The sequence below is a fragment of the Branchiostoma floridae genome, chromosome 16 (genome assembly GCF_000003815.2).
Source record: "Branchiostoma floridae strain S238N-H82 chromosome 16, Bfl_VNyyK, whole genome shotgun sequence".
In the NCBI taxonomy this organism is placed as follows: domain Eukaryota; kingdom Metazoa; phylum Chordata; class Leptocardii; order Amphioxiformes; family Branchiostomatidae; genus Branchiostoma; species Branchiostoma floridae.
In genome coordinates this window covers 9,093,829-9,109,888 of record NC_049994.1, presented here as the reverse complement: position 1 = coordinate 9,109,888, position 16,060 = coordinate 9,093,829, and the positions used below count along the sequence as shown (strand labels likewise).

The following is a 16,060-nucleotide window of genomic DNA, read 5'->3' as shown; positions in this document are numbered from 1 at the left end:
TGTTGGAAAACATTCAGAAATGAACAACACTCACTCTGATGAGTCTTCTTCCTCAGAATCATCTGAGAACCAGGAATGTTGCCATGGTAACGAGTCATGTGACTCGTCCTCGCTGTCTGATGACTCTATCACTGTAAAGGAAAGACATGGTGTGGTCAGGATTAGCTTGAATACACTACTTCCCACAAACCATGTGTGTAGATTATGGAGGGATTAACTAAAACCAACCAAAATGCAGGTGTCCAAACAGGTTTGCCATCCCTCAAGTATCAAGTGGTAAATCTAGATTAAAAGATAAATACAACTCAAGGTCGTTGACCTCTGACTTACATGAAAACAGGTCTCCCCTCGCCTCTTCTCTGCATTGCAACAACTTCATCAGTCTCCTGACCTCTGACCTCCGCGCTTCGTGGAGGTACTTCTGCACGCATTTTCTGGGTTTCCTGGGCCGCGTGGGCATGAAAGGCACAGTGGGGGGGATATAAGGTGGGGGGAGGGGGTACGACATGGGGGAGGGGGGTATCGAAGGATGGAAAGGCATCATACCGGTATGGAATGGGTGCAGGGAAAGGTGTGGGGAGGGGGGCGGTACAGTCATGTGCGAAGTTGAGAAAGTCGGGAGCTGATGACAGTTCATGTCCTCCTTTTTCAGTCTGTTTTGAGTGATTTTGTTGTGCAGTCGCGACTTGACGGATTTCCCCTTGGCGGGCGGCTCCGGTTTGCGAAACACGGGTTCGTCGGGAGGCTCCTGCTTGATGGTGATTGGTGGTACTGACGGCATGACAGGGTCCCAGGCAGGAAAGTTACCGACATGCACCAGATTGTCCGGCTCCTTTTTTACCTTCTCTTTCGAGGTTTTTCTCCGTTCCTTCTTGGGAGCCAGCCCCATTACTTGTAAGTGGCTGTTACAGTAGCTGCAAAAACAGAGCAATGAACAAGAGAATTAACATCATTTACAACTAACTTTTGATGTTGAATGGCTGACTGGCAAGGCTAGGCGAGCAGACACAAGATTGAGACTGAGACATCAAAGGTTTGATTCCTGGCATTTCTGGCCAGACGTTTTCCAAAACCATTCCCAAAACACAATGTCTTAACAATCACTGCCCTATAGCCTCAAAAGATATGGGATCTATACCTACCTTAACCTACCTATAACATCGACCACAAACTAGGTAATTCAATAACATCAATAACTTGCACTTAACTAATTGATTTATTAGTATCTAGTTAAAGTTAAGATACGGTTTCAACTATCCAAGGGTTTTAAGAGAACTATGTAGCTAACACATTACTCAGTTATTGGGATATTGGTTATCTAGCGTGGAAACAGCAACTTACTTTCTGTCCTGACTTTTAGGAATGGGGTTGGTGCAACGCTGGTTGTTGTACTTGGCCACGAACTCGCACTGCTTGAAGGGCGCAGAGCGGTCCTCCAAGACATGGCGGATACAGAAGGCGTAGCCGTTGAGCCTGCGCTGCTTACAGAGTTTGGGGCTATAGGAACACAGCGGCTTGTTGTCTACCTCCGAGTAGTGGATGTGTTTACCCTGATACATGCTAATAGCTGGGGCCTCATTACTCCTGGATGCTGCGGAAGAAAAACAAAAGAAAATTGTGTTTAGTCTTTTTATCTTTTATCTAGTTTTTGTTGAGCATCTGATCATTGCTACAGAACACCTAAATAAACAATCTCTTTTCTTGTCCTTTTCATCCCGTCATACGATCAGTTCAGATGGACAAGAAACAATATGAAATATAAAATATAAGTCATGTGCAGGTCAGGCAAACAGGTCGCTGAGCCCACCTCGGGAAGTGACTGTTTGCCTACTCATCTGTTGAAATCAACAGGAGAATCCATCATCATCAAAATATAAATGTTGAGTTCATGCTGCTGTCCTGTTGCCAAGTGAAAAGTCACATTGGCTGGAAATGCACGCAGCAAACACGTCTAACAAGAATCACAAAATGTTCAGGCTTCAAGGACAAAGATCCCGTTAGAAGCAGCAAACTTTCATTTACAAGGAGGAAACTTGAAATAGGCAAGCATAACTTAGTATTAATAGTTAATGGTACTAAGTCATTTTTTCATGGGACAAATAATCTAAGAGAGCCTAAAATGTCCTGATGTCAATTCTTTTAAATTAAAATTTAAATTAGAATTTAGATGGATGACAGACTGACAGTCATAGAATGTCAAATAGCAAGTTATCAATGTAAATTAATCAGATATTATCTGTGACAAGACAGAACATGAATCAGAAACTCATGTTTATAAACTATGCAAGAATCCCAATGACACTACATGATATATGATCTAAAAGTCAAAGTCACAGCTAATAATAGTTATACCACACAACAGACTGGCAGATTAGACATAATGGATTCCACAGTTATGGTTCCATAAATGTTGCCCTTCCGCACCTCACATTACACAACACTTTAAACAGCCCAGTGTGGTCGTAAAGTAGGATTCTGGCGTGAAATTGTGACCTTTCATGCTTCTGAATGTCTGTGCATTGACCCACTGCGCTGATTTCACTTCAGGGTCTATCTCAACACCCATCATTTCTATTCAGGGCTCGATACTTTTGCATGCCCTTTTCTGCACTTTCTTATTGACCTTTAACCTTTTTCCGACTAAGGTAACTGTTTTCCACCAAATTTCTATTGGTTATGGGATCACGCAGTGCCTAAAAGGTTAATAAATAAGAAACAATGTTTTTCAAGACGTTTCTTTTATTACCATGTTGAAGTTGAACTGTATTATCTGCTGTATGCAAGAATGCTACTAAAAAGAATAATGGACCTTTCAGGGCCTATTGCCACTGGTTGGGTTTATCATTGATATTGCTAGCGCTGGTTACGTGAATATAGCTTTCCACACAGGTAACCACACAGGTAACCACACAGCTCCAATTTAACCTGCAAATGCAGGTGGTATTTTGAGCCCTATAGGCTATACATCAAATACAAATTTTCCTAAAAACAGCATTACTGCAAAATCGATTCTCAAGCTGCTGGCTTTAAGCATATCTCTTTTCAGCCATATCTCTTATTAAGAGTTAAATCCATCACATGATTCACAGACAAATAATACTAAAGCGGGTCCAATCCTACAACTTGTACAAGTATTGGCATTATTATTTTGGAAAAATGACAAGGAATGGTAAAGATACATGTATGTATCAGCACATAAAGTGGAGATGTCACATGTGTAAACATTTTACCAAGCCATTACCAGAATATACTGTCAAAGATTTCTACCATAACATTACACCAAATAGATGAGGCCTTTACTCGGCTTTAGTGTCCTTGCTATTCAATCAGGCACAACGTTGCCAACATGCTTCTATGATTTATTCTCCACAGCAAATGGCACTCCTTTTACTGGCCTTCTTCACTCCAGAGTCTACGTTCATACTTAAGCTTGGTCATAACAAGGTCTGAGAATCTGCCCAAAGAGAAAATATGGACATGATCCAAGGAATCCATCATATGCCAACATGATGTAGGGCTTGGGCTATCTTCTTGAAGGAAAGAAAATCATACATGTCCAAGGCATGAGTCTTTTAATACCATTAATCTACATATATTTCAAATGTGGAAACTTTGAAAGTCATTACTTTTTCCGTAACTGCAAATCAAGTCCCAGGAATTATAAATGAATTTACACAAAATTACAGTATGTTTGCTTGGCCCAACACTGAAAGTTCTACCATTTGATCATAAATATAGAACTTTGATGGACTTGCATCTTCCTTTAAGGTGACTTCCGACTCAGATTAAAGTTTGTGATCCTTGAAATGCAATTGAAATGTCATGGAGTTCTTGCTGGAAGCTAGTAAGTTGTGTGAACTCTGGCATTCTAAATCATGAGGTAGCTGAGCTGCAACAAATCATGTGGCTGGTCTACAACTAGTCAGGTTAGATTCAGGAAGATACCGTGTAGCAAAAAATACAGCCCTACGTGGCCATCTCTACAACAACAATGTGGCCCTTTTTTGTAGCCACAATCCACAGGTCGCTGAAAAAATAGTAGAAATCGGCCAAATAAGACGGAATAGGTTGCAAACTGTACTCCTCAGCCATCTAACTCCGTTGGGTGTACATGTGTTTTTTTGCTTTAGCCTGGTAGAGGCTACCTTTTTTTGGTGATCCCTTAACCCACAGTACATAATTTTTCCCTTTGACACAAATATTAAGAAACCTATCTATAGTAATTATACCTCCAACATTAACCAGCTTTTAGCAGTCTCCTGAGTTATCTTCCTATGCAGGTTTGAATGAACTGCATCTGTACAGCTCTAATTTTACTTGCATCTGCTGCTATTTCAAGCAATACCGGATACTGTATGCTGAGTGATAAGGGCAGCCTATCATTTTCCCCTATCCCTGTTGCCTCCAAGTACAAAAGGAAATTTACATGTACATTAACAACTACTCCATAGCTAGCAATTCAGGTTAAAAACACATGTTCCTTGTATAAAGTGTGGCCTTTTCAAAACAAAATCATACTGCCTCAAGGGTTGGTATCAAAGTATAATTGCTGACACAGACAAGAAAAGTACAGAACTTTAACTTACCCTCTTTTAAAGCTATGAATGGTTTATTAGAGAATGACATACGTGGCAGCCATAGAATGAATTATGTAAATCGAAATAAAACACATAAAATTTAGCAATTTTATAAGATTCAAATATTCAAAAATTGCAACAAGAGACTGTTTCAAATTACATATTCAATGGATCTTCTTCAATTTTAAAATCATACATATGATACTTGCTCAGTGAATTCTGAGTAAAAGAAAAGTTCTATGATAATTTTTAATGATATATACACATAGAATCGCCGGGTCATTCAGTGTCACTAGACAAAGTTGAAATTTTGGACACAGAACCAGACTTTTTCGCCAGAGGGATTAAAGAAGCAATCTACATCCGGGCTCTACAACCATCCCTGAACAGAGACGGTGGGCGCCATAGACTTCCTGCAACCTATAATCCACTGCTTACTGAGTCACGTGTTCTATCTACATAACGTGACGTCACAACAGCAGTGGATTGTTCATTCCTTGACAAAGACTGATGCTGTACAGTCGAAAATTTGGGTGAGTCCAATTTTGGTGTTGGAAATTACAGTTCAACTATTTTAAGAATGACTTGTACCAACACAGATGAACTTTCAAGTTAATTTTTAATGATGTCTTTGCAATATAGTTTGATATATAACTGTCATAAGCCATACTCCCATAGCTTTATTCCTGTGCTGTAAAAATACATCTTGTCTTTTTGAAATATACATCATTCCTATACTGAGTTGTGCTATGAATTATGAACAAGGAGGATTTTCTTGTAAATCGTTTCCAAGAAACTGGGATGATAAAATCCCGTAAACAGGAAGTACATGTAAGACCTGTGTGGCATTAGCCTAGTCTCTACCAGACTCCTATAGGTCGCTGGGAAAACCATAGAAATGGAACAAATAGAGAAGTAAGCCGGCCAGAGGAGTATGAGCCGGCTAGGGAACAGCTTGCGACCTACGGAGTCTGTGAGGAGTCGCTGACTTGAAACGATATAGAATTAATCCACCAATTATTTGTACAAAGGAAGTAACTCAGCGCTGGAGATAATTTAAATCATAAATCGACCAGCGCCCAGTGGGGCGCGGCGGGCGTGTGTATCAGGCGGGATCGACAACAAAACAAAAATTGATTTTTTTGCCAAACAATGCTTTGGGCAGTGTTTTTTTGCTATATATAAATATAATCTTTCGGTTTTTTTTGTAACAGTGTTCTTGGGAGAGTTTAAAGTTTAAGTTAATTTTGTGATCAAATGTAACATAGTAACAGGTTATGCCATGGGTACGTTCCTGTGCGGTCAACTGCACCAAACAGCGTGAAAATAGACTACATTTTTTCCTGTTGAGAGTGTGGCCAAACTTTACCTTTTAGTGCAGTTTGGAGGCAAAAAGGACTAATTTTGGAAGGCAATGGTCGACCCGTGGGTCACGGCAATTGCAAACGGTAAGCATTTATTTTCTTGCGGGTCCCCGTGGGAAGTCCGACGAAAACATCATTTTGTCGCAAGCTGTTGTAGCCAAAAACGTCCTTGCCAATGCGACGCACATGCTCTGTTGACATCGCAGTACACAAACGACTTCAGAGAACAGAAAAATACCACGACAGTCGGCAGAGGACCCTTATAACTTTGGCTTCCGTGACCACTGACACTTCCTGTCACAATGTGAAGACCCGTCACGGGCGAGTCGGAAAGCAATAAATGGGCAATCTAACTAATTCACACCTATTAGATAGCGATTAGTGGACTTCAAAGAAGTCAGCGACTCCTCACAGACTCCGTAGGTCGCAAGCTGTTCCCTAGCCGGCTCATACTCCTCTGGCCGGCTTACTTCTCTATTTGTTCCATTTCTATGGTTTTCCCAGCGACCTATAGATCGTTTTCACAGAACGTTCGAAAACCGTTCGATCACGCATGGGCGCCATGTTGGATGATAACCTGGATGACTAGAACACAGAACGGCACCAGCAAAGTTACCTGCGGGTTCAAGTGTGCTGTTTTGTCTCCATTCTGTGAATCATAAAAGTGATGTAGCCAAGGTTGCAATAATCAGGACAAAGTTGCAATAATACGTCTTGATCTATATACTTTTAAAAATGGCAATTTTTTCAACGATCTAATGCTGGTGCCGATGGCGAGGATTTACTTTTGCGGTAGCGGGAAATGGAGTGTTCGCGGTGGTTTAGAGTTCGCGGTGAAGCGGCCTCGCAAAAACCGCCATCATTCACTGTACCTGGCCCGCTACCCTGGGTGATATTTTTTACTGACAGGCGGCGTGCAGAGGACTAGCTACCAATCCCCACCGCATGCGCGCACGAACTGGCCCTCACTGTCCACTTGCCTAACAAGGGGCAAGATTTAGCGCTTCCCCGACCCTAACTCCGTGAGGCAAGCGGATAGTGGGGGCCAGCGGGATAGTGGTATTAAATAAGTTCGTGCGCGCGTCTTTTTTCCGTATTTTGGTTTTGTCAACATGTGTATTAGAAAGGTCTGATTACAAAATTACAATTCAGTTGATCAAATAACGTTAAACATACGAATCAGGGCTGCTAGCGCTGACGTTATTGCGACAGACTGTAACGTTGCACTTAATACTGAGAATTCAAACTCTGAGAATGCTTAGCACATGTTTAGTCAGATGTCAAATTGCGTTTAGTGCCCGTCGCGGCATGGAGGTGACAGAACGACCAGACTTGTGGAAACTTCCCTCGCCACAAGCGCAAAGCTCGCTGGAAGACACGCCACACTTTGTCGATTCAGTACTAAAATCGTGCGAGATGCGAAAGGGGCTGTCAAAGTTTTGTGTAAGGGTGCCGTCACACGTGCGTATATCTGTTGTACATGTAGACCTTACGAAAGTCTCTGTACTTTTGTCGTGTCTCAATAAAGAATCTCTATCAAAGTTTATATGAGGTCCCTATGGACTATTTGTCTCTATCAGGCTTCACATATCTCACTGGGAAAAAGCAGGTATTAAACAAATATAGACACTCATATAACATGCTAGAGAAGTTAGTTGGCCGAGGGAGTATGTTTGCGACCTAGCTGACTCCTCTGGCATGTTATCTGTATATATTTGTCCAATTTTATTTTCCCAGCGACCTGTGGAGCACGGTGGGGGCTAAGAATTTCATACGAACCTCATACGGACTTGAATGTATACGCATATGTGACCGCATCCTTCAGGTGCAGTCACACGAGCGTATATATCAAGTCCACATGAGGTCCGTATTGACATTTTTCTTCATATGATCATACCAGTCGTATGCACAATACACACCTCACCTCATACTTTTAGGTAAGCGCACTGGGCCGCGCTGAGCGTAAAACTGACACAACGATTGAGATGCGCGTGAGGGGTGTGTTGTGCCCGTTAACACGTAAGTTCCGCATTGACATGTTTTGTCTTGCCTTAGGTAAAGTTTGCGACTGAAGAAATTTTTGTTTTGTTCTACCAGCTACACAATCGTCGGTAAAAAAGTTCGAATTTCGTTCCTCGTGAACAAGCCAAACAATTTTTAATCCTCGCACGTACTAAAATCATGCGTTATAGGAACTGGGCTGTCATAGTATTGTGTAAGGGTGTCGCCATACGGGCGTACATATAATATTCAAGTTCATACGGGTGGTCCGTATGAAACTCTATTAGGTACCACGGGGTAGTGGATCTTTAGTAGATATTAGACAGATAACATATCAGCAAAGTTAGGTGACCGAGGAATATGCTTTGCGACCCAGCTAACTAACTTCTCTGGAATGTTATTTGTATATTTTTGTCTAATTGTATTCTCCGCATGTCCTAGGGCGCTTTTTTTGTCCGTGTAAAAACCACAACCAAGCGCTGTGGCGCGCCGCAGTGTCCGGAGGTGCGACACTGCGGCGCGCCGCTGCGCATTATTTCCATTTTCATGTGCGCACAAGTGTGAACGAGGCGAGACAGCCAAGTTTTAATGACCATCTCCGTTGGAACTTCAGTTACTTGGTAGTTTTCGGTTACCAGCGAGCATAGATAAGACAGATTCCTAAAAATCGCCAAATATTTCTAAAAATTGATTGACAGAATATCAGGCGCATACTGATAGAAATATCATTTATAGCTCGCTGACATTTTTTGTGACAATGCCTTTACGTCCATGACATACCCCGTGCCAGAAACCAACTTTCGACCCGCTAAAAGAGCATTAGTCTGTATAACTCCGCACCGGGGCTCATGTTGTCAATCAAACTAAAAGAGGATGCACTGTACTAGGAAAGTTGTTAAATAGATACGTTGAGTAGGCCGTATCCTGTTTTCGTGGAACTCGCAGTTAGCACGGCAAACATCCAGCCCGTTTCCGAATAAAAAGCTTCTTTCCACAAACGAGTCAACCACGTACAACACACAGCCGTACGGAGATCGAGCAGCTTATCATCCAACATGGCCGCTCGAACGTTCGAACGCGATAGTGACGTCATTGTGAAAACGATCTATAGGAGTCTGGTAGAGACTAGCATTAGCCAGGCACAATGGCATAAATCTACAAAAGCACTTAATGCTGAGTCATCAAAAACATCTGAACCATGATATGGTCTAATGTCATGTAAAGACAACCATGGCCTATATTCAAAGGTTGTGTTAGATTCGCAGTAACGCTTTACTACACAGCCTTCTTATAGAAGCTAAAGCATGGCACAGGTGGGTCATCGGTTGTGCCAGACAGAATTCCAAAAATATCATTTGTTTTTTCAAACTAAAGTTGGAAATTTGCTTATATAGCAACAAAACACAATACCGCAATATCAGCATGTAGAATCTTAATGTAATAATTGGATTGACTATTCCTTAAGATAAGGAATCACAATCATCTATTTAGTTATGGGCATCATATAGATAAGCTTTTAAACAATGTTTAGTGGTATGCAAAATAGATGGTGTGATGGATCATTCCATTCATTAATTTAGAAAACTTACAAATTTCAAGCAGGATATGCAAAAATATTCAACAAAAGCTAAAAGTACATGCACCAACAGACATCAAGCTGCTTTTGACAGAAGAAGAAAACGTCTAGTACTAATACTAAAAATTCCAAGAAAAATTTTCACCACCCCCAGCTACCGAAGTGGAATGGTCTAGGGGTTTGAAGGTCCACATCACCCTGCTTCACTTCACAGATCCTACACAGACCATTAATCTGCTTAGATATCATACATGCACCAATGGCTCCAGGGACAGGTCTCTAGTGTACAAAATGTTAGCTTCTTGCTGTAAGATGCCATTTACAATCAGAAAATCATAGGTCGTCATACGATTTTCATGTTGTGGGATTTTCAAGCTGGCTGTAAAAGAACCAATGATCTAAGACAATCTCTTTAATTTAAAGACAGCTGTTACCATATTTCTATACGGCAAACACACGACTCTCTCAAGTAGTTTGCGGTCCTACAACGATTGTTAAAAATACCTTCTGCGACAATCTGTTTCTGATAGTGACACAAGGTGCATGTACAATATTATTAAGGAAACAGAAATTTCAATAAAATTGGCTCATACAGCAACAGGTATATGAAATAGGTATGAAATACAATCATTGAAAGAAAATATGACAGACAACATACATGTACTCTAGTACCTTGCTAGTAGGATGGAAGACAAAATGTACTTCACAGCAGATTTTACAAGACCTGCTTGTTGTTTAAGGATTCGAGGACAGAAAACAAATGATGTCTTCTGGTTAAAATGAAAGAGGAAGTACACACTTCAAAAACAGGCCTGCCTGTAGCTGTGGTTACCTGAAAGGATGATAAATATAGACTGTTACTAACAGCAGAAGCCAGGAAGAGGAAGTCTGCTGTCAATACCAGTAGTATAAACACTAGAAGTTATTATGCAGCACATCTGCACGTACATGTCTTGTATACTGTAAATTCATTTACTTTTGCATGGATTTTTTAGCAGAAATACTTAGCAAGGAGGTTTTCACAGTGTTTTTGAGAGAAGCAATACAGTAGCACAAAATCACATGTTCCCAGTATCATGACTTTGGAGTGCCGAAAAAAACTATCACAACCATTTCAAGATTTACAGTAGTTAAATCTTCAAGATGTTGGGGGGCAAAATTATGAAATCAAAAACCACCCCAAAATTGCATTGCTGGAAAAGCCTGCAGTTCAAAAATGTTACCACCCAACATCTGCTTGGAGATGAGTTGACGGATATCATCGGGTAACAATCAAATTACACAAAGAAAACAACACACACGTTTTTGGATGATCCCATGCCTTGATCTAAAACTAGAGGGTGATGAAGCATAGCTAGCGATCTACAACTACAGAGGCATGAACATATCTGACCTGAGATTGCCTTGGTTATCACATTATTGATCATATACAAAGTGATTCATTGCCGGTCACAGCTGTCATGCCGTGTTTTCAGCACGCCCAAAGCTTGCAGCACTACTGTAAATTTGTTTACTATCACACTCACAGTGGGTTATTTTTCAGTAGGTGCAAAAAAAAAAGAGGTTTTCACAGTGTTTTAAATAAGCTGTTGAAACAATTCAATCATTGGGTGACTGAAGAGAATGAAAAAACCTGCAAACTACAACAAAGACTTAGAAACAGCCACAATTAAAAAGAAACCCTGACAAGTCAGACCAATGCATCTGTTATAACATTACAATTATGATTTTAGAGAGTACCTTATAATATATGATTTATAACTTGAAACTTACATAAGAAAACAGGTGAATACATCACCTCTACATGGCCTTCTACACCTTTCTCACGCGGCGGCCATGATAGATCCAAGAAGAGGTCAATGAGGCAAACAGACAAAACTTATTTCTAAAATCAGGTCCCATTTAGTTTTCCCCCAAACCACACAAATTTTCATGATATAAGACGGAATAATAAATATTACAAGAAGTGTTATGCACCGAAAAATGTAGCAATTTAGAGTAGTGTAGACTGACCCCAAAGTCCATTAAGAGATGCAAAATAAAAACATAATAATGCAAATTTTTAACGAATTTGCAGCCATTCCCTTATTGGTCGATTTCCTAATTGGCAGGCTACCATTGGTCGAACTGCTAATTATGATGGACAGCCTTTTGTTTGACACATTGAACTCGTTTTAGATCTATCATGGCCGCCGCGTGAGAAAGGTGTATAGATACTACTAAAGGCAGTATATTTGTGTCAACTTTTACAAGAAGCATGTACGTGTACCTGTATATATGTTCGATGAAACTATAAATTGAGCAATCATATGTTTGTATCCAGCATTTGTAATGTGCGATTCCTGCTTATGTTGACCTAAATTTTCCTAAAATGTACAGCCTGGTCTAGATTAAACGTAGCCCCTAGTTGCTACACTATGTATCATCTGAAATTCCTGAGCAATAAAGCCGAGCATTTTGATAGTTCAAAGTACTTTATACACACAGTTGTGTTTGTGTGACCAAGGAGCTTCAAACACTGCCTCAACTGACTGCGAAATCACAAAACATTCATCATTGCAATAATTATTGCAAAATTAAGTTTGAAGCTACAAGATTACATGTGGGAGAGCGATAAGTACAATCTGCAAGTGTGAAGATCGGGAGCTTACAGGCATTGGATCTGCCTTCATCCTAAGGATGGTATCAAAGGTATCAAATACTACAAATTGTCTTGTTGATGAAAATAAACCAAATTTGAACTTTTCTAAAAAGTTCAACAAGTTGCAATGATTATCTATAATTCAAAAGCGGTTTAACTGAACAGACAATGCTGTCTACAAATATTCTACCCACATTAGGAATGGAAAAGGCTATAACTTATAAGAGAGGGCAATGTTCGCTCTTTCTCTGTCCATTGATTTCCTAAGGGTTACACAGAGCGGATTCACTTGACTGGACACTTGCGATGGTCACTCCATCATTTTGGATGGCACCCGAATTGGAATGGAATGTTTCAAGTACATGTTATCTCTCTGTACATGCATGTACATGTACACACACACTAAGTATGTATCAATCCAGACAAATTCCTGCTACATGTATATACATATAGAAATAAGACCCAGGAAAAAGATATAGGCTGGGGAATAGTTTCGAATATCTATCTTCAGAAAGAAATTGCATACAACTACATTCATAACTCATTAACTCAAAAAGTTTGCAACCCTTTTAACATCGTAAATTCAAGTCAATTGAGATTTTCCTCCTTCTCCCAGCCCTCTGTATTCCTCTTGACTTCTTGCAAAACTTTAAAATGTCCAAGAATATCATTGGATGCTGCCTTATTATTTATATAATCACATACTGTAAATGCATTTAAGTTCGCGGGGATTTAATTTCGCGGTAACGGGAAAAAGGACTTTTCGCGGTGGTTTTAAATTCGCGGAAGCACCATGCACTGTAGTCTCTAAATGCCAGGGAAGAAATGTTCGCGGTGGTTTTAAGTTCGCGGTGAAGCGGCCACCGCGAAAACAGCGAACATTAATCCACCCCGAAAGTTTCTGTATTTACAGTATGTCACAAGTTTAATCGATCCCATCAGTTTGAAGGCTATTCTCTTTTCTTCCAAGAATGCTAAATTACCTCTAAGTCTAACCCCCTTATGTCAACCACACATTGGGTTGTATTAGGACATGGTAATAACTTCCTAATGCCAGCTTTTACAAGCAATTGGGGTCGTGTACGTTTTTAGCACCGCTAGTAGCTATATGCACGCCCACACAATTCTCATCAATGCTTTTCTCGGAAAAATCCATCTTCATCTTCGTGTGGAAAGGACAGCTCAGTGAAGGCATCGCTCTGGGGATCACCATAGTAATGGTTGCCATGACAACAACAAATCTGTTTTGGAAGATGTTTTTCTCGGAAAAAAATCCATCTTCATCTTCGTGTGGAAAGGACCGCTCAGTGAAGGCGTCACTCTTGGGATCACCATAGGTGATGGTTGGCATGGCAACAACAAATCTGTTTTGGAAGATGCTTTTTTTTCAAGGAAAAAAATCCATCTTCATCTTCGTGTGGAAAGGACGGCTCAGTGAAGGCATCACCATGAGTGACTGTTGCCATGGCAACTATTTTGGAAGATGTCCAATTGCTTTTAGAGATGACCAATCAAAGACTGGGTGTTACTTTTATTTCATTATCTCATCTTCCTTCCTCACTTCTTGTATAATTCACGCAGTACAGGAAGTGACAGAGAAAGATGAAATCTACAGTATAACAATAAAAAAAAGGTCGAGGACATTCAGCTGTCAGGAACACTCCATTCCAAGTTTAAGGGTGGTTAGGACAATTTCCACAGGAGTTGAAGAAGATGAAAATAGATGGAGGCTACAGTACTACACTGACTGGAATCTTGCCAAAATGATGGCAGATGACAACTTTTTAGTTGTGCCAAAAGAAGTTTACTTTCAAATGAGGCATTTTTCCATATTGATTTACTTTGCTTGTTTCAAACACAGAGGTACCAGAGCCTTTGGCTTCGAGGCACTCTTATAATCATTATGGCCCTGACTTTTACTGATCTCACTTTCCATATCAAAAATGCAGTCATCATTCTTGTAAAATTGGAGAATCCTCATTAATACCAAAATGCTGTAATAAACCTGCTATCCATCAACTGAATGATGACTGACAAACCCCAGAGACGGCTATAATCGGTGCAGTGACATCGTAAGGATGCCGCATAAGAACAGATATTGACGGATGGTCTGACAAAGGTGGGCCTGCATGCTGAATCTCTCAACAGTGGTTATGTGCGCTTTCTTTTCTTTATCCCAGAAATGAAAGTGTACACCAGATTGTTGACTATGGGTACACCGGTTCACCTACATATTTCTGAAGGGTCATGTTCATAAAGGTATTATTTTACGCTAATAATGTTTTTATAGTACATTGTAATTCACACAGTATATTCTTGACATTTAGATGTCAAGAAATATGATAAAACCTATGTTTTATCACTTGTTTAAAATTTTGTAGATAGCCATAAAATTTAGATGAGAGCTCTAAAGGGAGGCAGTAAGTTTTGTGATATGGGTTTGTTGACATTCTACTTTATAACCAAAATGTTCTTCTGTGCACACAAATTTTTACGTTAGGTATACATGTGAACCTTAATGTATTCCCAAAAAATTAACTTCCATCTCTGCTGTCAAAAGAATTAATTGCCTCTACTTACTTTTATACTAGTTCTGCTCATACTCAGAAGAAAAGTCTGTAACTTGCAACATCCAGTTTCATTTTCAAGAAGTGAATACATGCCCATTGTCAGCATTTTTACTTTTCCTGTCATCTTGCTAAAAAAAATGTTCAGGAACCATCCACTGAATTGATAGCCCTAGCTTCTTGGAATCACTATGCTGGACCAAGGAGGCTTTATCAAATCTCCATGGTCGGACACAATCACCAAGCTGGGGCAGCGTACTACAGAAATGTATCTCAGGAAGAGATCTGCAACAAACGTACATTCATCTCTTTTCATAGGAACATAAATCCTAAAATCCTAACTTCATTTCAACAACACTTACTGCGTTATACCATATCTATTTTATACCAAGTTTGACAGTAGAAACTCGATAAAATTGACTATCAACTCTCCTCTACTTCGCATTTGTTACTTTCTTGGACCTGTAACTAGTAAGCCCCAAAACATGTGAACCGTGAACGCCTACCGGTATTATCTGTTCATTTGCAACATCCGGTCCACTGATTTTTTTCCATTCTGTTTTTTTCCAGACTGGTCCAACAAGAAAAAGCCATCACACCATACTGGTACCATACCCACCCCTAGTTATAACACTGCTATAGTACAGTAGTAAACAAATCCTACAGAACCCATTACTACACCTATTTAACTCCTGCTTACAGAACGGTTATTTTCCCGACGATTGGTCCCTCAGCCATATCATACCCATACATAAATCTGGCGATACCTCACTCCCTGATAACTACCGGGGAATATCAATCATTAGTTGCTTAGGAAAATTATTCACCTCTATTTTAAACAATCGTCTTGTCAATTATGCAGAACAGTACAGCCTTTTCAAACCTCAACAGGCCGGTTTTAGGAAAAATCTTAGAACATCTGATAATTTGTTTGTGTTAACCACTTTAGTCAGCAAATACCTAAGCAAAAATGCAAAAATCTATGCATGTTTTGTAGATTTCAGCAAAGCTTTTGACTCCGTTTGGCGAGCAGGTCTATTTTTCAAACTTAACAACCTTGGAATAGGAGGAAAATTCTTAAAGACATTAAAAAACATGTACTCAAAAACTACAAATTGCATTAAAACCAACGGCGGCCTTACAGCGCCTTTTTTAACTAACTGTGGGGTCCGACAAGGCTGTAATTTAAGTCCAACTTTGTTTAATTTATTTATTAGCGATATAACCTCTGAGTTTGATGATATTTGTTGCAACTCTCCTAGTTTACACAATAGGAAAGTACCGTGTCTTTTGTATGCAGATGATCTTGTATTATTTTCCGAGTCTCATCAAGG

At 40.0% G+C, this 16,060-nt stretch overlaps 1 protein-coding gene across 6 annotated transcripts in view; it reads right to left on the bottom strand.

Moving 5' to 3' along the window:
• LOC118403189 (INO80 complex subunit D-like) overlaps nt 1–16,060 on the bottom strand; it is a 34,845-nt gene that overhangs the window by 7,194 nt on the left and 11,591 nt on the right. For all 6 annotated transcript variants that reach the window (XM_035801755.1, XM_035801754.1, XM_035801756.1 and 3 more), the window contains 3 exons: nt 1,342–1,591; nt 331–914; nt 35–131 (listed from right to left, as the gene is read on the bottom strand). In XM_035801755.1, the coding sequence (XP_035657648.1) occupies nt 35–131; nt 331–914; nt 1,342–1,559 (899 nt within the window). In that variant the 5' untranslated portion in view covers nt 1,560–1,591. The remainder of the gene's footprint in view (nt 1–34; nt 132–330; nt 915–1,341; nt 1,592–16,060) is intronic.